General features: G+C 40.5%; 1 protein-coding gene across 1 annotated transcript in view; it reads left to right on the forward strand.

The window, feature by feature from the left end:
- The first annotated feature begins 1,611 nt into the window (after positions 1–1,611).
- The window catches only part of AGPS (alkylglycerone phosphate synthase), a 142,390-nt gene continuing 119,702 nt past the window's right edge, over positions 1,612–24,299 (forward strand). The window contains exon 1 of the mRNA XM_082466714.1: positions 1,612–1,961. Within this exon, the coding sequence (XP_082322840.1) occupies positions 1,627–1,961 (335 nt within the window). The 5' untranslated portion in view covers positions 1,612–1,626. The remainder of the gene's footprint in view (positions 1,962–24,299) is intronic.

The following is a 24,299-nucleotide window of genomic DNA, read 5'->3' on the forward strand; positions in this document are numbered from 1 at the left end:
AAAGACTAGAGTTGCTTAACTCTCAGACTTGAGTTTTTTTCCTTAGACACTCAGCAATTTACTGCCCCCTTTTTTTCACTCCTAGTCTATCTGAAATAGCCAATGGTTTGAAGCAGCAGCTAAATAGGAGTGGGGCTCAGTGATTCTGTAGTTAGACTGGACGTTTAACATTGAACTCTCTCTTAAGATCTGGAGATCAGGCATACAAACCAAGTCCTCTTCACTGTTGCCTGAACTGTCTCAGAACTATTAAATAGTTCTTTTCTATCAGTCAAATAACTCCTGGAATATTTTAACTCTTTCACAGAGACTGTGTTAGCAAGAAGGTGGCTCTTCAGAAAAGAGGTGACTTCAATGGGCTTAGAATGCTTATGGCAACCCTTTCTCTTGCCATTCCCAAGACTTATCTTTTTTTTTTTTTTTTTTAATTTTTTTTTTTTTTTTAAATTAAATTAATTAATTAATTTATTTATTTTTATGGCTGTGTTGGGTCTTCGTTTCTGTGCGAGGGCTTTCTCTAGTTGTGGCAAGCGGGGGCCACTCTTCATCACGCTGCGCGGGCCTCTCACTATCGCAGCCTCTCTGGTTGCGGAGCACAGGCTCCAGACGCGCAGGCTCAGTAATTGTGGCTCACGGGCCTAGTTGCTCCGCGGCATGTGGGATCCTCCCGGACCAGGGCTCGAACCCGTGTCCCCTGCATTGGCAGGCAGACTCTCAACCACTGCGCCACCAGGGAAGCCCCTTATCTTTTGCACATTATGCAAAAAGGAACTCTACTTCTGATGGCTGAGGTCTGCAAGGTGGCTTATAAAAGTGTATCTAGTCAACTGGCTGAAAACGATTGTGGAGCACTGTCCTATTGATATGCCCCTAATTTCACCAGGTGCCACTCTCCAAAAATGAAGTCAATTTGTAGATAAATGAGAAGTCTTAAGAGCACCTGTAGGGTAATTCTATCTCTAGCAACACAAAACTTTGGCGCCATTAGGGAAAGGAAGGGCGCAGCACCCAGTAACCACGGAAAGAGAACCTAGGTTGCAACTCAGCATTAGCATGTACTAGCTGCACGCCCTCGGGCAACTTAGTGTCTCGAAGTCTCAGTTTTTTCATCTGTAAAATGGAGATTACTTACTTGAGATCTAGCATTAAGCACAGTGCCAGGCACGAAGTAGGCGACGAGAAAATGATAGCTATTTGCTCTAATGGTTATAGGCACGAATCAGTTTTGAGTTAGTTTAGTGACTCCGCAGGAAGGGGGAGCAGAGGTGGAGCAGCAGGAAAGGATGGCGTTGGTTCGCTCGTCAGGTCCCCTGCGCCGCCCATGTCTCCTGCTCCGAGGCGTTTACTGCCGAAAGCTACTCCAGAGGCTCAGGCCACACTCGAGGAGGCCACCCAGGGCACTAGGACACCTCGGGGGCGCTTGCGGTTTGGCTCCCGGTCTAGCCCATACCGGGCCGAACCAACCCCGGGACTGCTCGAACTCACCTGCTTGACAGGTGTCGGCGGTCTGGGGCGTGACCGCGGAGGCGGGCGGGTGCGGTGGGCGGGAGCTGAGTCTATGAACCTCCAGGCGCATGGCACCCGCCGCCCAGTCGCCGCGGTGGCTGCCGGGATGCGCCGCAGCGAATGGTCGCGCCGGGCGCAGCTCTGAGTGACCTTTCACCCGCGCCCAGCGGTCCCGGGCGGCGGCACAAGGCGGAAGCCATGGCGGAGGCGGCGGCTGCGGCTGCGGCGGGCGGGACGGGCGCGGGCGCGGGCTCCGGCTCCGGTTCTGCAGCGGACAGGGAGCGGGACCGCGCCGGGCGGAGGCTGCGGGTTCTTTCGGGCCATCTGCTGGGCCGGCCCCAGGAGGCTTTGAGTACCAATGAGTGCAAAGCGCGGAGAGCGGCGGCGGCGGCCGCCACGGCGGCGCCCACTGCCACTCCCGCCGCGCAGGAGTCGGGCACCATCCCCAAGAAGCGGTGAGTAGCGGCTCTGTGGAGCCGGTGAGGGACCAGTCCGGGCCTGTGCTGCGGGAGGGCACCGGCGATATGGGAAGGGAGGTGACACGGCTGGGCGGAAGGCATTCGGGTCCCTGAAAGTGCGGACCATCTCGCTTTTAAGAGAGCGTGGATGAGACCCTGGATTCTGTCAGGAAGGGGGAAGGATGAAATGGTGGATTTTCGTCGCTATTTGAGAGTAGTAGACCTGAAGAACTGTTATTGGGGAAGGCTTTCAGGGGACCCTTTTTCTTGGATTAATAATGCGAGAAATTCATTCTCTGTATTGAATTAATAGTTTGGAAGCCAAGGTCTTGGAATAAATAGAAGGGGTTTTATTGTGATCCTCTAAAGAAATTTAGGTTCGTACCAAATGATGGATCTCTTCTAATTCGCTCAAGCTTGGGTGCGGGGAGAAGTGGTTCCTGGAAGAAGGTGCTGCTGACTGGTTTCTGTGGGGTAGATTTCTGCTTGCTTAGGGACGTTGTCTTTGATTTTGAGGGAGGAAATCGAGGGGTGGGTTAGAAGCAATAAACAGCAGACACTGGTTAGTGATTTAGGGTGTGGTGGTAGCTACTGAGCTCTGCTGTAACCAGAAGGTGAAAGATCCTTGTCTGTGGTTGAGGTTGTTTGTAAGACATCTTGACTACGACTTTTTGGCGAAATGTTAAGCTCTGATGGAAGCCACAAGGAAAAGCTATTTTTTGAGATGTGGTTTTGTCAGCATGGATAAACTTTTAAAGTGGAAAAAAAAGTGCTAATGTTTAATGTGTACTTTCAATGTGCCAGAGATTGTGCTAAATCTGTGATTTCTTTTACTCCTCTCCAAACTATGAGGTAGGTGCAGTTATCTCTCATTTTACAGATGAAGAAATAAACAAGATTTAGAAGCCTGCTGCAGGATTGGCTGGTACACTGTGTGGCAGGTTAGATTTCGAAAGTGCGTCAAGTTGACTTTAGGTCCAAATTCTTAAGCTGTACTGCTTCCGATGAATTCATTCATTAATTCAACATTCATGAGTCCTTCCTTCACTACATGCTCACTGTACTAAGAATAGAGAGATTTAAAAATGCAATATTTACTCATAAGGAACTGATAGCCTAGTAAAGTAATGTTATAACACAGTGAGATAAGAAACTTAGCTGATAACCATAGCAAATAGTCACTTAACCCGGATTTGGGTATTTATTTGTTAGGGCAAAGGCTTTCCAGAGTAAGGATTGCCTGAGTAAATCTTGAAGGTTGTATTGGAAGGAGCCTGCCAAAGGAGAAAAGCTTTTTTTTTTTTTTGGCTGCGTTGGGTCTTTGTTGCTGCATGTGGGCTTTTCTCTAGTTGTGGCGAGAGGGCTACTCTTCTTGCAGCGCCCGGGCTTCTCATTGCGGTGGCTTCCCTTGTTGTGGAGCATGGGCTCTAGGCACGCGGGCTCAGTAGTTGTGGCACGCGGGCTTAGTTGCTCCGCGATATGTGGGATCTTCCTGTACCAGGGATTGAACCTGTGTCCTCTGCATTGGCAGGCGGATTCTTAACCACTGCACCACCAGGGAAGTCCAGAGAAAAGCATTCTTGGTAGAAAAACTGTGTTCACAGGTAAAGGAGTGAGAGGTTGAATTGCTAAGAGTTAAGTGTTGCAGGAGGAGGTGAGAATGACTTGGGATGAGGGTTGGAGATGTGGTCTTGTTTGCAGGATTTTATGTGGGGTAAAACATGATTACATTTACCTTTTAGAAAAGTCACATTGAGGATTGAGTTGAAGGTTTAAGCAGCTGAACATATAGTTTCTGGAAACATAGATCTGAGTTTGAATTTCTCCTTCACAATTCCAGCTGCATGACTTGGGCAAGTCACTTAACCTCTCTCAGAGCTTTAGACCCCTCATCTTTGAAAATGAGGACAATAATTCCTGCTTTGCATTGTTGCTGTGAGAATTGGAAAATATAAAGTGATCAAGCGCTTAGTGCAGTGCCTGTTTCATAACCCCTCAACAAATGGGAGATGCAGTTTTGATTGAGTCCAGAAACAGGGAGACCGTTTAGAAGACTATTATCCTAGTGAGAAATGCTGTGATTCTGAACTAGGGCATAATGTTTGAAAAAGTATTAGGAGGTAAATTTTCCATAACTTGGTTACTGAGTGGTGGGGGAGGAAGGAATCAAGGATCACATCTTGGCCTCTGGCTTCATTTGAAGTTATATTAGCTGTGACTGGATTTAAAACTTTTTTTTTTTTTTTTATTTTTATTTATTATTTATTTATTATGTTTATGTTTGGCTGTGTTGGGTCTTCGTTTCTGTGTGAGGGCTTTCTCCAGTTGCGGCGAGTGGGGGCCACTCTTCATCGCGGTGCGCGGGCCTCTCACTATCGCGGCCTCTCTTGTTGCGGAGCAGAGGCTCCAGACGCTCAGGCTCAGTAGTTGTGGCTCACGGGCTTAGTTGCTCCGCGGCATGTGGGATCTTCCCAGACCAGGGCTCGAACCCGTGTCCCCTGCATTGGCAGGCAGATTCTCAACCACTGCGCCACCAGGGAAGCCCTAAAACTTTTAATTTTTCTAATGGCTTAATGTACATTTATGTCCATTCATTTGTGTGCATCTGTGTGATTGTACATTTATATGCAGGTTCACACTCTCAGAACTAAGAAGGTAGGACAGGTGTTCCTTAAGGCTGGATTTAGGGGCCTTTGTCTACAGCATTTGGAGAAAAATAGTAATGTTTGGAAGGCACATTGGGGTAATGGATGAGGCTTCTCATGGCTGAAGGTGACTGGTCTGGGAGGCCTTCTGTGGCTGTTCCATGGACTGAAGGCCCAACTGTATGTAATCTATGCTATCAGTAGCTCTGGTCTTTAATTCAGGATTAGGTGTGGCTAGTGGTAAAATTTAATCCTGTACAACTGTTTTAAAGTTTGAATCAAAATATGAGGGAACACAAAAACTTGTATTCGATGGAACATCAAAAGCTTCTTCACAGAGTGATCTACTGCTTAGCTGGGGCTCAGTTTGCCAGCACCAGAGCTGAGCCTAAACGGAAGGCAAGTGATGGAGCAGGAAGGAGCCAGTGTGTATATCTAGTAAAGAGTGAGTGTGACTGTATGTCATTATTTTGGAAGCATTTGGTGATGTGTGTTATTCATATAATTCCTTCTCTTTTATTACCTTGGATGATGTCATTGGTTGTAATTCTTTTATCTCATGGCTGATTATCATCATGGAATTGGAGGAGTAACTTCTTGAAACTCCATGCTTTCATTCCCCTTACAGAGTAGTCATGCATGTTAATTTACTCAACATTTATAGAGTAGTTGCTTTATGACGGATACTGTCTTAGGTTCTTAGGTATTGGAGGTAAAGAGATGATAATAGTCCTTGGCTTCAAAGAATTCAGTATAGCAAGGGAGATGCAAATGCCAGTACATTTTGAGTAGAGTCAATGTAGATACAGGTATAGATGCAGCACAAAGGAACGAAAGAGTAATATACTTTATCTAGGGGGTCAGGGGAAGCTTTCTGAAGATGGTTTAAAAATATGGATGATAGTGTGGTAGGTTGATTGGAAGGTGAGGGGAGTTTGTATTCCAGACAGAAGTTATAGCATACGGCAAAGCAGGGGGCCATGAAAGTGCATCTTGTATTTAGGTAACTAAATAATTCAGTATTGGTAGAGGTGGGAGTAAAGTGAAAAGAGGAGGGCACAAGCAGGTCATGGAGGCCTTTGGCCTGTAGGTCATCAGTCCATTCATTCTTTCACTCGTTTATGTGTGAATGTTTGCTTACTATGCAACACGTAACTGAACAAAGACTGCCGTTATGGACTTACATTCTAATTGGAGTGGAGATAGTGAACAGACAAGTAACACAGTATGTCAGATGATGGTAAGTGTGATGAAGAAAAATGAAGCAGTGTAGGAGGATAGATGATGGAGAGCCCTTGAAGGAATTAAGCCGGGAAGGGACATGATCAGATTGGGTTTGGGTTTGAGAGCAATCACTTTGGCTACAGTGTTCAGAATGGATTGGAGAAGGATGAGGATGGATATAGGAAGATCCATTCAGGGAAGCTGTTGTAGCAGAACAGGTGAGAAATAATGAAGGATTAAACCAAGATGATGGCAGTGAGAATAGAGAGGAAAGGATGGATTTGCATTTTGGAAGTTAGTGCATTAGGTGATATTTAAAACCTGTTACACTTGTCACATGGTCTCCTATGAGTTGGTTCTAATTACTTCTGTCCAGGAACATATATTCTCATTATTTGAAGTTGCAGAGTAGAGTTTTGAGGATGATGGTTTACTTTTGGACCTCTGTTTTCCTTTAAGTGCATGTTACTCCATGAACAATTTCTTTTTGCTCTTGCTTCTGGATGGAGTTTTAGATGCCTAAAAATCATAGTAAATGTCAACAATATATGTGACATTTTTATGCCTTGGTTTTGGATTTTTTCAGTTTTTTTTTTAAGTTACTGTAATGTTATGAAAAAGAGAAGGAAAAAAGCCCTTGTTCACATCTGTCCCTCTATACTGATAACCACTTCTCCAGTTGTAATTTTGGCTGCAAACTCTTTGTGGTTTGCGTTAGTCAAAACTGTTCTATGGCAGTTTTAACAGAGGTTATAAACTCTTATGGTTCAGATCAAAAGAATATCTGATTAAGGAAGCTATTAATTACTTAATTTACTTGCCCATACTGTTACTTATACACACCATTCTTTAAAAAATAATGTATTATTTAACACCTACCAGAAACCTTGGTAGATATTTTCCAGAAGGAAAAACCTGAGTTAACCTCTTGTAAATGTTTCCCAGGAGGACATCTGAAGCCTGTAAGAGCTGATGCATTTCTGCAACAAGGTTATTTGCACAAGTGACCTGACTTACGATTTAACGTCATTTGGCAAAATTAGAGCTTATTTTAGTAGTTATGCTGAATGAAATACTTAGCCTGCATTGAGTTCCTAGCTAGGAATTCTAGTAATAGTAGTAATAGGAGTTTTAATTTGATTAAGTCCTAATATACCAGGTACCCTGCTGAGGCTTTATGTACATTATCTCATTTAATTTTCAGAGTAGCTCTGAAAAGGAGGTGACACTATATGTATGTTACAGGTGAGGAAGTAGAGGCTTAGAGTAGTTAATTTGTCTAAAGTCATGCAGTTACGAAATAAAAGAGACAGCATTTCAACTTTGATCTGTCTTCCTCCAGAGGCTGCGTTTCTTCCCCTATGCAATAGTACTGCACTTGATGTTGTTCTCTAGGGGAAATTACCTACTTGGTTGTCATCAAGCTATTTTCTTTGTCATCCAAGTTGCAAATCTTTTGTTATTGAATAGATCATGATCATATACAGTGTCATAATTAAGAGAACATTAGTTTATATTGTACTTATTATATGAATTATAAAATATATGATCCTGTCAAAATGAAGTTCATAATATATACAATGGAATATTACTCAGCCATAAAAAGAAACAAAATTGAGTTATTTGTAGTGAGGTGGATGGACCTAGAGTCTGTCATACAGAGTGAAGTAAGTCAGAAAGAGAAAAACAAATACCGGGTGCTAACACATATATATGGAATCTAAAAAAAAAAAATAGTTCTGAAGAACCTAGGGGCAGGACAGGAATAAAGACGCAGACATAGAGAATGGACTTGAGGACACAGGGCAGGGGAAGGGTAAGCTGGGATGAAGTGAGAGAGTGGCACGGACATATATACACTACCAAATGTAAAATAGATAGCTAGTGGGAAGCAGCCACATAGCACAAGGAGATCAGCTCGGTGCTTTGTGACCACCTAGAGGGGTGGGAGCGGGAGGGTGGGAGGGAGGCTCAAGAGGGAGGAGTTATGGGGATATATGTATATGTATAGCTGATTCACTTTGTTATAAAGCAGAAACTAACACACCATTATAAGGCAATTATACTTCAATAAAGATGTTTAAAAAAAAGAAAATATAATGCATTGTTTAAAAAGATAGACCAACCTGTTTCCTTTTGTGAGTGAATTTTGCTGCTTGACTTGTGAGAGAAAATGGTGTTGAGAATAAAAGGGAAAGAGGAGGAGGAGGACTGTGGAAGACGCCAGATCAGAGGAGAAAGGAAGAGAGGAGAAGAAGTAATGGGGGATTTACTGCCTGGGTGTAAATTAACTATCTTTGGACTGTAAATGAATAAGAAACCCTAAAGACTTAATCTCCATGGTTATTTGGTATCATACTTCTCTTAGATTGGAAGTATCATTTTGAGATGGACCATATCTTCTGTAAATAGACTTCATTATGTCAGGAAGTTTCTACTATAGAGCCATCTACCTTCTGGTCACTTAATAAAAATATCTAGTAATAAAATAAGTGATCTTTTTTTAGGATGCAGAGAAATGGAGTGCTGTTGTAGTCAGATGAGATACTTTATGGAACCGTTTAAAAGCGAGTGCTGGGGCTTCCCTGGTGGTGCAGTGGTTAAGAATTCACCTGCTAATGCAGGGGACTCAGTTTTGATCCCTGGTCCAGGAAGATCCCACATGCCGCGGAGCAACTAAGCCCATGCGCCACAACTACTGAGCCTGTGCTCTAGAGCCCGTGTGCCACAACTACTGAAGCCTGTGCGCCTCGAGCCTGTGCTCCGCAACAAGAGAAGCCACCACAATGAGAAGCCCGCGCGGTGCAATGAAGAGTAGCCCCTGCTCGCCCCAACTAGAGAAAGCCTGCGTGCAGCAAGGAAGACCCAACGCAGCCAAAAATAAAAAATAAAAAATAAATAAACAAATAAATAAAAAGCAAGTGCTAAGCAAGTATTACTCCTTTTGGTTTTATTTTCTTACTACTGAAATAAGATACTACTAATAAACTGATCTTCAACAGCTTATGTTAATTTCAAATCCAAACCAAATCAAGGGATTCTGAGTAGAGTTTACTCTCTTTATTTGTTGGGCTTTAGTGGTAATATTTAGTTATACCTCTGTCCCACATCTGAGTTCATAATCGACTGAGAAGTAAGTGTCAGAATATAGACAGATGGAGTAAAAATGTCAGCTTTATTACCAATAAAGCTGGTTGGAGTATATGGCTTGGATCTGGACTACCTAATATTTACCCTGAATTAGCTATGCTCAGTCACAGGTAGTGCTGGACCACAGATTTCCTCTGCAAGGGCAGAGTCAGCTCTGGGAAGCCTCATACATGGCACTGAGAGACTAGAGTATAACCTCTCCATAGCCGATAGATTGGAGAGAGAGAAAAACAGCTGACCGCAGGTGCTTAATGCCTCCTCTCAGAAGCCACTAACCAGGTAAGTCACTCTTCCCATGAGAAAGAGTGAATGTGTGAGGGCTGGGGAGAGGCCAGGACTGTTACCTTTCTGAAGTCCCTCCACATTGGAAACTGGAGGCTGGAGAATGGAGGTTTTGCTGGAATGTTTTTGGAGAAATTAAGGGAAAGGGCTGAAAACTTTTTGGTAAATAAACAGTCTTCCATCTATATCATTTGCATGTATTATCCCTGTTGCCTACTGAATATATTTTAGTTTCCTTGGTAGGGCAGTTAGCGTCCTCCAGGAGGATCTGTCTAAATCAGCCTTTCCAGGCTGTCTCTTATTTCCTTGATACCTACTGTGTACTCTAGCTACATACCAGAATTATTGCTGTTCCCAGAACATGGTCTTCCCTTCCCCTTTTCTTTTTTTGATATGTTAGTGTGTCTCAAAGTATAGTACACATAGCACTGATGGTCCTGAGATAATTTGGGGTGGTACAAACCTTATTTGGATAGTTATAAATGTTTGTATATATACTTATTTTTGTTAAACTTTATTGAATTCTTACAAATTTATTATAAAAGTAAATGCACAAATCTTAAGTTTACAGCTTACTTTTTAAAAAAAATTTATTTTTGGCTGCATTGGGTCTTCGTTGCTGCGCGTGGGCTTTCCCTAGTTGCGGCGAGCGGGGTCTACTCTTTGTTGCCGTGCGTGGGCTTTGCATTTCAGTGGCTTCTCTTGCCACGGATCATGGGCTCTAGGTGCACGGGCTTCAGTAGTTGCAGCACGTGGGCTCAGTAGTTGTGGCACGTGGGCCCTAGAGCACGCAGGCTTCAGTAGTTGTGACGTGTGGGCTCAGTAGTTGTGTTATGTGGGCTCTAGGGTGCACAGGCTTCAGTAGTTGTGGCATGTGGGCTCAGTAGTTGTGGCTTGCAGGCGCTAGAGTGCAGGCTCAGTAGTTGTGGCGCACGGGCTTAGTTGCTCCGTGGCATGTGGAATCTTCTCGGACCAGGGATTGAACCTGTGTCCCCTACGTTGGCAGGAGGATTCTTAACCACTGTGCCACCAGGGAAGTCCCTTTGCTTAGCTTTCTTAAAAGAAAAACATTAACGTCTGACTTTGATTCTCTTCTCTTAAGCAGTCATATGTTTAATTCTAGGTCTTTCTGTAGTTGAAATATGCTTACTCATTAAGGAAGGCTGTTACCATTCTAGGTAACTGCAGTTACCTTTGACAAGGGAGTTTTGCCTCTTGAGTGAGATCATCTTAACACTCACTAAGAAAAATACTGTGTTGTAAATAATATTTGGCCTTGCCAGCATATCTCAAGTTACTAACCAGAGATTTGGGCCAGGATGCTGACCAGATTCTTGTCAGTAACTTTACTGGGACTCTCCAAACTCTATTTATAGTTGCCGTGTCAGCCACCTCATACCACCAAGTGGGGAGCGTTCATGTATCTCAGGACCTTGTAATCAAGTAATACGAATTATTTAATTTTTATATTCACAGTTTGCAACTCCCACTCAGATTGATTATGTGGTTGGATTTTGCATTTCTTCTAAAGACGTTTGAACTTTATAGGAATCCAGCATCAGGGATATTAAAATGACACCCACTTGAATTCTATTCTGCTGTCAACTCATATTTTATACATTACTGTCCACTAGAGCTTTCTGTGATGATGGAAATGTTCTGTGGTCTGCACTGTCCAATACGGTAGCCACTAAGCACATGTGGCCATTAAACACTTGAAATTAAGGGGCCATTAAGCGGCTAGTGTGACTGAGGAGCTGAGTTTTAAATTTTGCATACTTTTAATTAATTTAAATTTAAGTAGGCACATATGGCTAGTGACACTATGTTAGCACAGCTATAGTTTGAAACTTAACTCATTATCTATCTTTTCTTGTTCCCAAATGAAGTTACTGTTCTGAGTTTTCTTATTTCTCTAAGTATTAGCACCAGTTCTATAGTCACATCTTTCAGCCCTTACTCTTGAACTTCTTTCCATTCTTTTTTTTTCTTTTTTCCAACTTTTAAAAATAGAAGGATAATTGACTTAACAATGCTATATTAGTTTCAGGTGTACAACGTAATGATTTGATATTTTTATGCATTACAAAATTATCACCACGTTAAGTCTACTTACCATCTGTTACCATACAAAATTATTACAATATTACTGACTTATAATCCTTAATTGTACATTACATCTCCATAACTTAATTTTTTTTTAATAACTGGAAGTTTGTATTTCTTAATCTCCCTCACCTATTTCACTCATCCCCCGCAACCCCCTTCCCTCTGGCAACCACTATCAGTTTGTTCTCTGTATTAATGAGTCTCATTTTTAAAATTTTATGTTTGTCGTTTGTTTTGTCTTTTAGATTCTACATATAAGTGAAATCATACAGTATTTGTCTTTCTCAGTCTGACTTATTTCGTTTAGCATAATACCCTTTAGGTCCATCCATGTCGTCACAAATGGCAAGATTTCATTCTTTTTTATGGCCAAGTAATATTCCATTGTGTGTGTGCCATATATTTTCTTTATCTGTTCACCTATTGATAGACACTTAGGTTGCTTCCATATCTTGGCTTTTGTAAATAATGCTGCAGTGAACATAGGGGTGCATATATCTTGGATCATATGGTGGTTCAGTTTTTAGTGTTTTGAGGAACCTCCATACTGCTTTCCATAGTGCTGCCCAATTTACATTCCCACCAACAATGCACAAGGGTTCCCTTTTCTCTGCATCCTCACCAGTGCTTGTTCATTGTCCTTTTGATAATAACCATTCTGACAGTTGTGATGTGATAACTCATTGTAGTTTTGATTTGCATTTCCCTCATGATTTGTGATGTTGAGCATCTTTTTATGTGTCTGTTGGACATCTGTATGTTTTCTTTGGAAAAATGTCTATTCAGGTTCTCTGCCAATTTTTAAATTGGGTTGTTTGGGGCTTTTTGATGTTGAATTGTGAATTCTTTGTGTAGTTTGGATGTTGACCCCTTTTTGGATATATTGTTTGCAGATATTTTCTACCATTCAGTAGGCAGCTGTTGATAGTTTCCTTCACTGTGAAAAAGCTTTTTAGTTTGATGTAGTCTCATTTGTTTATTTTTGCTTGTTTCTCTTGCCTGAGGACATATCCAAAAAAGTATTAAGACTGATGTCAAAGAGTGTACTGCCTATGTTTTTTTCTAGGAGTTTCATGGTTTGAGGTCTTAAATTTAAGTCTTTAACCCTTTTTGAGTTTATTTTTGTATGTGGTGTGAGAATATAGTCCAGGCAGATTCTTTTGCAAGTTGCTATTCAGTTTTCCCAGCACTGTTTATTGAAGGGACTGTCTTTTCTCGCCTCCTCTGTCATGGATTAATTGAACATATAAGTGTGGGTTCATTTCTGGGCTCTCTGTTCTGTTCCATTGATCCATGTGTATGTTTTTGTACCAGTACCGTACTGTTTTGATTACTGCAGTTTGAAATCAAGGAGTGTAATATCTCTGGCTGTGTTCTTTCTCAAGTAGAGAAAGGTGCTTTTGGCAATTTGGGGCCTTTTGTGTTTCCATACAAATTTTAGAATTATTTGTTTTAGTGTGAAGAATGCAATTAGTATTTTGATAGGGATTGCATTGAATCTGTATATTGCATTGGGTAGTGTGATTGTTTTAACAGTATTACTTCTTTCAATCCATGAGCACAGTGTATCTTTCCATTTGTTTGAGTCATCTTCAATTTTTTTCATCATTGTCTTATAGTTTTAAAGTACAAGTCTATTACCTCTTTTGTTAGGTTTATTCCTAGGTATTTATTCTTTTTGATGTATTTTTAAATGGGATTGTTTTCTTAATTTCTCTGATAGTTCATTATTAGTGTTTAGAAATGCAACATATTTCTGTATATTAATTTTGTATCCTGCAACTTTTCTGAATTTATTGATGATTTCTAGTAGTTTTTTGGTGGCATCTGTAGGATTTTCTATATGTAGTATCATGTTATCTGTAAACAGTGACAGTTTTACTTCTTTCCAATTTGGATTCTTTTTCTTGTCTGATTGCTGTGGCTAATACTTCCAATACTGTGTTGAATAAAAGTGGTGAGAGTGGGCATCCTTGTCCTGTTCCTGATCTTAGAGGATTGCTTTCAGCTTTTCACGGTTGAGTATGATGTTGGCTGTGGATTTGTCATTTGTGGCCTTTATTATGTTGAGATATGTTCCCTCTATACCCACTTTTTGAGAATTTTTAATCATAAAAGGATATTGAATTTTGTCAGTAGCTTTTTATGAATCTACTGAGATGATTGTGTGATTTTTATTCTTCAGTTTGTTAGTGTGGTGTATGTGGATAATCAACCATCCTTGCATCCCTGGGATAAATCCTTCTTGATCATGCTGTGTGATCCTTTTAATGTATTAATGTATTTGGTTTGCTAATATTTTGTTGAGGATTTTTGCATCTATGTTCATTAGTGATATTGGCCTGTAATTTTTGTTTGTTTGTTTGTGGTGTCTTTGTTTGGTTTTGGTGTCAGGGTGATTTTTTTTTTTTTTTTTTTAATTGTCAGGGTGATTTTGACCTTGTAGAATGAGTTCAAAAGTGTTCCTTCGGGCTTCCCTGGTGGCGCAGTGGTTGAGAATCTGCCTGCCAATGCAGGGGGCACGGGTTCGAGCCCTGGTCTGGGAAGATCCCACATGCCGTGGAGCGACTAAGCCCGTGAGCCACAATTACTGAGCCTGCGCGTCTGGAGCCTGTGCTCCGCAACAAGAGAGGCCGTGATAATGAGGGGCCCGCGCGCCGCAATGAAGAGTGGCCCCCACTTGCTGCAACTAGAGAAAGCCCTCGCACAGAAACGAAGACCCAACACAGCCATAAATAAATAAATAAATAAATAAATAAATAAATAAATAAATAAATAAATAAATAAATAAAAATTAAAAAAAAAGTGTTCCTTCCTCTTCAATTTTTTGGAATAGCTTCAGAAGGATAGGTATTACTATTCTTTAAATGTTGGGTAGAATTCACCTGTGAAGCTGTCTGGTCTTGGACTTTTGTTTGTTGGGAGGTTTTGTTTTGTTTTAATTACTTGTTCAATTTCATTACTAGTAACCAGTCTGTTCATATTTTTATTTCTTCCTTATTCAGTCCTGGGAGATTGTGTTTCTAGAAGTTCATCTGTTTCTTCTAGGTTGGTCAATTTGTTGGTGAATAGTTGTTTGTAGTAAACTCTTTTTATCCTTTGTATTTCTGTGGTATTGGTTGTACCCTCTTCTTTTTCATTTCTCATTTTATTTAATTGGGCCCTCTCTCTTTTTTTTTTCTTGAGTCTGGCTAAAGGTTTATCAATTTTATCTTTTCAGAGAACCAGCTCTTAGTTTTATTGTTCTTTTCTATTGCTTTTTACTCTCTATTTCATTTACTTCCACTCTGATCTTTATTATTTCTTTTGTTCTACTAACTTTGGGTTTTGTTCTTTTTCTAGTTCCTTTAGGTGTAAGGTTAGATTGTTTATTTGAGATTTTTCTTGTTTCCTGAGGTAAGCATGTATTGCTATAAATTTCCCTTTTAGAAATGTTTTTGCTGCATTCCATAGATTTTGGATCATTGTGTTTCCATTTTCGCTTATCTCCAGGTATTTTTTGATTTCCTCTTTGAGTTCTTCAGTGACTCATTGATTGTTTGGTAGCATGTTGTTTATACTCCACATGTTTGTGTTTTTTGCAGTTACTTTCTTGTAGCTGCTTTCTAGTCTCATACCATTGTGGTTGGAAAAGATGCTTCATATGATTTCAGTATTCTTAAATTTATTGAGACCTGTTTTGTGGCCTGGCATGTGATCTATCCTGGAAAATGTTCTGTGTGCACTTGAAAAGAATCTGTATTCTGCTGTTTTGGATGGAATGTTCTGTATAGGTATTAATTCAGTCTGGTCTAATGTGTTGTTTAAGGCCAGTGTTTCCTTATTGATTGTTGGATGATCTGTCCATTGATGTAAGTGAGGTGTTAAAGTCACCTACTGTTATTGTGTTGCTGTCAATTTCTCTTTTTATGTCTATTAATATTTGCTTTATGTATTTAGGTGCTCCTATGTTGGGTGTATATATATTTACAACTGTTATTTTTTTGGTTGGATTGATCCCTTTATCGTTATGTAATATCCTTCTTTGTCTCTTGTTAGTTTTTGTTTTAAAGTCTATTTTGTCTGTTATAAGTATTGCTACCCTGGCTTTCTTTTCATATTCATTTTCATGGAATGCCTTTTTCATACCCTCACTTTCAGTCTGTGTGTGTCTTTAGATCTGAAGTGAGCCTCTTGTAGGCAGCATATATATGGGTGGCTTTTTTTCCACTCAGACATTCTATATCTTTTGAATGGAGTATTTAAAGTAATTATTGATAGGTATGTACTTATTGCCATTTTGTTCATTGTTTTGGGGGTGTTTTTGGTGGTTCTTTTTTTGTTTTTTTGTTTCTTCTTTTGCTCTTCTCCCTTGTGATCTGATGATTATCTTTAGTGTTATTTTGGATTCCTTTCTCTTTTTTGTGTGTGTATTTATTAAAGAGTTTTGGTTTGTGGTAACCATGAGGTTTATATATAGCAATCGTATATACTTGGTTATTTTAAGTTGTTGATCCCTGAAGTTCAAATGCATTTTAACAATCCTGCGTTTTTACAGCCTCCCCCATGTTCACTATTTGTGACATCATATATTACATTCTTTTGTGGATGCACGCTTATTGTGGATATAGATGATTTTTACTACTTTTGTTTTTTAACCTTCCTACTAGCTTTATAAGCGGTTGATCCATTACCTTTACTGTGTATTTTGCCTTTGCCAATGAGATTTTTCCTTTTGTACTTTTCTTTTTAAAAATATATTTATTTATTTTTGGCTGTGTTGGGTTTTTGTTGCTGCGTGCTGGCTTTCTCTAGTTGCGGAGAGTGGGGCCTACTCTTTGTTGTGGTGCGCAGGCTTCTCATTGCAGTGGCTTCTCCTGTCTCAGAGCACGGGCACTAGGCGCGTGGGCTTCAGTAGTTGCATCACGCGGGCTCAGTAGTTGTGGCTTGTGGGCTGTAGCACACAGGCTTAGTAGTTGTGGCAAACAGGCTTAGTTGCTCTGCGGCATGTGGGATCTTCTCGGACCAGGGCTTGAACCCGTGTCCCCTGCATTGGCAGTTGGATTCTTAACCACTGCACCACTAGGGAAGCCCCTCCTTTTGTACTTTTCATATTTTTTTTCGGTTTTTCTTTCCTTTTTTTTTTTCTGGCTATGCTGCGTGGCATGCGGGATCTTAGTTCCCCAACCAGGGATTGAACCCATGCCCCCTGCAGTGGAAGCACAGAGTCTTAATCACTGCACCACCAGGGAAGTCCCAGTACTTTTCATATTTCTAGTTGTGGCCTTTTATTTTCTGCTTAGAGAAGTCCCTTTAATATTTCTTATAAAGGGGTATCATGGTGCTGAACTCCTTTAGCTTTTGCTTGTTTGTAAAGTTTTTAGTCTCTCCTTTAAATCTGAATGAAATCCTTCCCAGGGAGGGTATTCTTGGTCTAGGTTTTTCCCTTTTATCTCTTTAAATATATCATGCCACTTCCTTCTGGCCTGCAGAGTTTCTGCTGAAAAGTCAGCTGATAGCTTTATGGGAGTTCCTTTGTCAGTAATTTGTTGCTTTCCCCTAGCTGTTTTTAATATTCTCTCTTAATCTTTAATTTTTGCCATTTTAATTACAGTGTGTCTTGGTGTGGTCCTCTTTGGGTTGATCCTGTTTGGGACTATCTGTGCTTCCTGAACCTGAATGTTTGTTTCCTTTCCCAGGTTAGGGAAGTTTTCAGCTATTATGTCTTCAACTATGTTCTCTGCCCCTTTCTCTCTTCTGGGACACTTATAATGAGATGTTAGCACACTTGATGTTATTCTAGAGGTCTCTTAAACTATACTCATTTTTTAAAAAATTATTTTTTCTTTTTTCTGTTAAGCTTGGGTGATTTCCACTGCTCTGTTTTCCAGTTTGCTGATCTGTTCCTCTGTATCATGTAATCTGCTGTGGATTTGAGTGTATTTTAAAATCTTGGTGATTGTGTTCTTCACCTCTGGTTCTTTATGTTTTCTATCTCTTTGTTAAACTTTTCACTGTGTTCATCCATTCAGATGGATGAGTGTTCATCCACTCAGAACTTCTCCTGAGTTCTTTGAGCATATATATGATCATTACCTTGGACTCTACTGGGGAGATTGCTTATTTCCACTTTGCTTAGTCCTTCTTCTGGGGTTTTGACTTGTTCCTTTGTTTGGAACATATTCCCTGTTTCATTTTTCTGCCTCATTCCTGGTGTGGCTGGCTCTGTGGCCTGGGGAATCCTGGGGCTGGCGCCTGTCCACTGTGGGCGGGTCTGGGCCTGGTCTGGTGGTGATAGTGGCCAGTTCCCTGGGCAGCTGACTGTGGGGCTGGGGGGGTCTTGGGTGCCTGCCCACTGGTGGGCGAATAATCCCCAAGTGCTAGTATGCTAGAGGGAGGACTCCAGAATGGCACTTTCCCATACCGTTGTTTTCATACTGTAGAATGAGCTCCCCAAAATGTCTGCACCAGTATCTGTCCCCAGGGGGAGTCCCAGTTGCCTCCTGCCTCTCCCAGGAGGCTTGCCAAGATCAACAAGCAGGTCTGACCCAGGCTCTTTTCAAATTACTGCCTGTGTGCTGGGACTAAGAGTGTGTGAGATTTTGCATGCACCCTTTGAGAGTGGAGTCTCTGTTTCCTCCAGCTCTCCCATATACAGGCCCCACTGGCTTTCAATGCCAGCCATTCTGGGGCGTCATCTTCCCAGTGCAGGACCCCAGGCTAGGAAGTCTGGTGTGGGCCTCAAACCCCTCACTCCTTGGGGAGAACTTCTCCATGGATTCTGTTATCATTCTGTTTGTGAGTTGCCTATCTGAGGATGTGGGTTTTGAGTGTACCATGTCTCTGCCTCTTCTACCAATCATGTGGTTCCTTCTTTATATGTTTAGTTGTGGAAAACCTTTTCTGCATCTTCAGGTGATTCTCATAGATCGTCGCTCTGTAAATAGTTATAATCTTGGTGTGCCTGTGGGAGGAGGTGAGCTCAGGGTCTTCCTACTCTGCCATCTTGGCCATGCCCCTCTTTTCATTCTTTTAACATTGAACTCTCTTTTGAATTATTCAAATTAATAATTAATTCTATGGTCCCTCTGCTGCTTTTGTACATGTTTGTCTTGTGTGTCTTGTTTGTCTTGTGTGTCTTGTCTTGTGTGATCCTCACAATCACCCATTTTATAGATCAGTAACTGAAGTTCATAGACACTTGCCAGGTAATAGTCACTTGTTACCTAGTAAGAGTTGAGCTTAGATTTGAGTCCAGACCTTTTCTCTCAAGTCTAGAGCTTTTTCCTTTATACTATACTGATATAACCAAGTCGTATTCATTTTTTCTTCACAATCTTTCTCACATTCATTTTGTGCACTAAACAGGTATTTATCAGTCATTTGTGTTCTAGGTGCTTAGGCTGTATCAGTGAACAAAATGGACAAAGATTTTGCCCTCATGGAGCTTATGTTCTAATGAGTGAAATGGATAATTACTTATTTATTATGTTCAGTTAAATTGTTAAGTCTCTTAGAAGGTGGTAAGTGCTGTGGAAAAAAGAAAAACTGGAGCAGAGTAAGGAGGTAGGTTCAGATTTTAAACAGGATGTTATTGGAGAAATGGCATTTGAACAAATATATGAAGATGACAGAATTTAGCTGTATTCATATCTAGTTAAAGTGAGTATTCCAGGCAGAAGAATAGTGTGTGCAGACCCCCTAAGGGGAGGCGTACATGTGTCATATTAGGAGAGTAACAATGAGACTAGTGTAGCTGGAGTGAAGTCATAACCTCCTACCCCCAACCACTGTTTAAAGTCTGTACCTTTAAAATCTCAGCTTCTAATTTACCTGTCTCTTCTGTTCTAGTCAAGGTCTCTTATTTACATCACATTTTCTAACTTTCTCACCTTTTCTTGTGCCATTCTCTAAAAATCCTTTGCTTATTTGACACCAGGCTTCAGGGTTTATTGTTTTGGGGATCTTTTCTTTTTGTTCTTGAGAATTGAGGGGAGGGCACTCTGGGTCTGTTACCTCTTCCCTGTAATTTCTCATATTATGAACAGTAACTCTTAAAAGAAAAATACTGTTAAGTATCATGCAATGTAACATCTAGACCTGGAGCCTTACTTCATTTAAATCAGTTGGATATTCTTTAGCCATCTCCTCACCCCTTTGAAACTTCACCTACCCAAGTTTGTTGGTGATTTATACAGTGTTTTCTATGTGCTAAGCACTGAGGAGGATTAGAACATAGTTTTTGCCTTCTGGGACTTGCAGTTCGACTAAGGAAGAGTGATGTGTATTTTATTACTGCAAGGTGCTAAGTGCTATAACAGATGTATGAGAGGGAAATGGTGACTGGTACAGCAGTGGAAGGGCAGCTTCATTTCAAAGAAACATAGATTCGAAGAGTTGGAAGAGTATTATTCTATGTCACGATGGAAAAATTCTTATGTCTGAGGGTGAAAACATTGATGAGAAGATTTGGATGATCATAGAATATATTCCCAGTTTTGCCCAATTTTAAAGAATGCTATGATAACCTTTTTACAGTTAAATCCTTAAGCATTTTTTTAAGGCACATTTTTAAAAAGGGCTTAGCATTGGAATACATGATTCATTTACTTTGTTGGCAGAGCCAGAAATAAAGGACAACTGCTTGTTTGGACTTAATTTTGACCAAAAATAAAGAATTGGACATGATTGGAATCCTAGGAGAAATACTGCTGTTGTATTTGAGCTGATTTCTATCGTATAATTTAAGAAAGCAGCTTTCTAGAAATTCAGATAAAAGGAAATTATATGTTTTGGCCTGAGTTGCTAATGGGAAACCAAATAATGACCATAGGAAGCCTAGGAAACTGTTCTTTACCCTGCCTGGGCCTCTGAGGTGATGAGAAGGAGAGAGAGCTGAGGCAACTGGCTTAGATACGCCAATTTAAACTGCTTATTGTTATCAGTAAATAATGTATACTCCACACTTACTCAGTTGGCTCATACTCACCGTTTGAACAAATCCCTCTATGTGAGGTGATACACTTTAAGGATTATAGTCTTAGCAGTTTCCTTTTTCTCTCAACATATTATTTTGAAAACATTTAAACATATTGCAAAATTGAAATCATAGCTTGATAGTTAAGGAGTGTTGGAGCCAGAAGACCAAGATTTAAATCCTAGTTGTATTGTGTGCCTGGACAAGTTACTGACTCTCAACCTGTTTTCTCATGATTTAATTAGAGATAATAACACGTATATCACTGGATTGATGTGAGAAGTAAATGAGATAATGATTGGAAAATGCTTAGCTTTACAGCATTATGCAACACTGTTACTATTGCAGTAAACTGTGTAGAAAGGAGTAATAAGAATCCTGTGCTGAAATAGTTTCTGAAGGTGGAAGCATGGCAAGAAGTGGGAAGTCGTCAGTGGAAACCATGGCATTTTAATAGCAAGAACAAATTTCTAATAAATATCACCTATGCATTAGAGAGGAAAGGAAGAACCGGAAGAGTAAAGAGCATCAGCAGTTTCATATGCTACATAGTAGGCTGCTGGTCAGTATCGTGCACATGTTGGTCACCCTTATGTTATTTCTCATTTTGCAACTCTTCTCAGTTGCTCTTAGGAGTCACGGCCCACTGCTGCCTCTACTTGGTATGTGGCCTTGGTGACCACATATATTGGAATGTGAATAAACATATTATTGTCCGAAAGACAAATTATTTGATAAGTCGTTCTCTTAATTTTTATGCTTTGTAAATGTATTAACTAGGAAATTTCCATAACAGGTCAACTTTCCAAAATTTGGATCAGAAAATATTGTCTCCGTGTAGCTCTTGTTCCCCCCTTCCAGGATAATCCTTTGTAAAATTTGGTTATAGATCTGTCCACCTCCTCTGTCATGTAACCAAATCTTCATTTCCTGTTATCCCTTTCCTCTGTCTTCCACAAGGTGAGTGCCCCCACTTTTTCTTCTTGCTGCCCTGTTCTGTTACAAAACTCTACTCAGGTCAGTCCTCTCCTATAGTGCAGTGAGTTTAAAATTTTAATTTTTTCCCCCTTCCTTCATTTCCAGTCCCTCCTGATTTTGATAGAGTTTGGGTGAGAGCAACTTGATTTTAAATCATTTACATTATTGTTGACTATATTCCCCACACTGTACATTTCATACCTGTGACTCATTTATTTTGTAACTAGAAGTTTGTACCTCTTAATCTCCCTCATCTTTTTCTCTCATCCCTCCATCCACCTCCCCTCTGACAACCACCTGTTTGTTCTCTGTGCCTGTGACTCTGTTGCTATGACTTTGTTCATTTGTTTTGTCTTTTAGATTCCCGCATGTAAGTGAAATCATACAGTATTTGTCTTTCTCTGTCTTACTTATTTCACTTAGTATAATACCCTCTAGGTCCGTACATGTTGTTGCAAATGACAAGATTTCATTCTTCTTTGTGGCTGAGTTATATTCCGTTATACATGTGTCAGTCACATCTTTGTAGGTTGCTTCCATATCTTGGCTATTGTAAATAATGGTGCAATGAACATAGGGGTGCATCTCTCTTTTCAAATTAGTGTTTTCATTTTCTTTGGATAAATACCCAGGAGTGGAATAGCTGGAGCATATGGTAGTTCTATTTTTAATTTTTTGAGGAACTTCCACACTGTTTTCCACCAACACTGCATGAGGGTTCCCTTTTCTCCACATCAGGACTCTGCTTTTAAAGTGAGCACCCAGGGCTTCCCTGGTGGCGCATTGGTTAAGGATCCGCCTGCCAATGCAGGGGACACAGGTTTGAGCCCTGGTCCGGGAAGATCCCACATGCCACGGAGCAGCTAAGCCCTTGCACCACAACTACTGAGCCTGTGCTCTAGAGCCCATGAGCCACAACTATTGAGCCTGCGTACCACAACTACTGAAGCCCATGCTCCGCAACAAGAGAAGCTACTGCGATGAGAAGCCTGCGCACCTCAACAAAGAGTAGACCCTGCTCGCCACAACTAGAGAAAGCTCGCCCGCAGCAATGAAGATCCAACATGACCAAAAATAAATTTTAAAAAATAAATTAAAGTGAGCACCCAAGGTGATATTTATACTCCCAAGAAGTTTGAGAACCTCTGTGGTTGTGATTGGGTCCTGATTTTAATATTTCCTTTTCTCTCCCCCCAAACTTTGTGGGGTTCATTTTTTTCTGTGAGTTTTCCAGGAGCAAAGGTAATAATCCCAACTACCTGTCATTTAAAGTAGAAGTGGCTGCTGCTTATTATTATTGTTATTATTTTAAGTAAAAAAACATTTGTTACAGCTGGAATGCTATGTATATCAAACAGACGTGGACTTCAGTCTTAGCCTTTTTAGGGTCTTGTCAAGAGTATTGAGTTGTCCCCTGGAGGACAACTTGTTCCCTGAGAAAGGGAACTCAGAGGCTTGGTTTTCATGGTAAAATGACATACAGATTTTTAGAGACATTCACATTCTCTTGTTCAGTTTTATAGTTTTTACAAAAATGGAAGACTGTATCAGAAATGGCCTTTGGTCGCTTACAGGTTGGTCAGTAGCTTGTGATAAAGTTCCTCTGCCAATTACTAGCAAGTAGGAGGGAGCAATGAAAGTTAAGTAACATTTTCATGGTTGTAGAGAAATTCTGGAATTGATTACCTAAATTGCCACATTGATTAGTTTACAGGTGGACAGTGGAGAAAACAAATTATGAAATTTAAAGCACACATGGTCAAGGGAAGTATACATTCTTGTTCTTTGTCTTTTGCTAAGACAACTCCCTGATACTGATTTGGGCTGTTTTCCTTATTACATAGACCAACACATGAGGGTGAACAATAGAATGGTTGTGCCTTTCCAGGTCTTCAGAATGGCAGATACCAAGTTTGTGTGAGTGTGTGCGTGCGTACATGCCTACCGTAGCACAAAATACTTGGAATATGTATGACTATAAGTATGAATGACCAATAGTCTGTATTTCCATTTTCAAAGAGATTATTCAAACAATAATGAATTTCCAATTGGTAGAATTTGGTAGGGTGTAAGGCAAATTTGGGGGTCAGGGAACGTCCCCGAGGAGCCTGCAGTGAGTAGTGAGTGCCAGATTATTCTGCCAAGGGGTAAGGCTGGCCTTGCTTTATTTACCCCAGTCCTCCCTTCTTTTCCAACTCTTTGTGCCTCTGTCTATAAGATTTTTTCCCCCATACCTGTATATTTCTTTTTTTTCCATTCATTAATTCATTGTGAGTATAATAGGAATTGGACCTTGGGGGACACAACTTTTGACCCTTGAATTCAGGTTTTAAAAAGTTTCTTCACAGTACTAGATTCTTGTAAACTATAAAGAGTTGACTGTAGGAAATTAAATATGTGTTTGATTTGCTGTATGTTTGAAGCTGACTCATTTGTAATGGACTTCTATCATTTTAAAAAAACCCAACAACTTGTAGAGATTGCTAAGTAACCCAACAATGGGTTTTATAACGAACCATCGTGGAATTTCTGTATGTATGTGAAAGAAACAATTGTCCTCTTGGAACAGAGAGAAACTGCCCTGAGACTTAAGGTCTGAGCAGCGTATTTGCTTCAAGTTCAGAGTTGTGGTAATCACAGCCCTTTAGTTCATGGCATTTGCCTATGAACAGATGTGAGGCCTCTTTTATTTTTATTTTCTCAATCTCTGATTTCTAATCCCATCTCCCCCCACCCCATGGGCACCCATGAATGTTCTTAAATATATGTGTATGTGTTTTATAAAATATGCAGTATTATTTAGTGTGTGTATTTTTATTTGCTTAAATTGTATTATGGCATATAGATCATATTGTTTCTCCTTTTGTGTTCACTACTATTTAAAGAAGTCTCCTCATGTTTCTGTATATATATCTATCTCCCTCTCTGCTTCTGATTGCTGCATAGTATGTCAGGGAATTTACTTACCACTCATCCAATCCTTTAGTGATG

The sequence above is a fragment of the Balaenoptera physalus genome, assembly GCF_965194825.1.
Source record: "Balaenoptera physalus genome assembly, chromosome: 6".
NCBI lineage: Eukaryota > Metazoa > Chordata > Mammalia > Artiodactyla > Balaenopteridae > Balaenoptera > Balaenoptera physalus.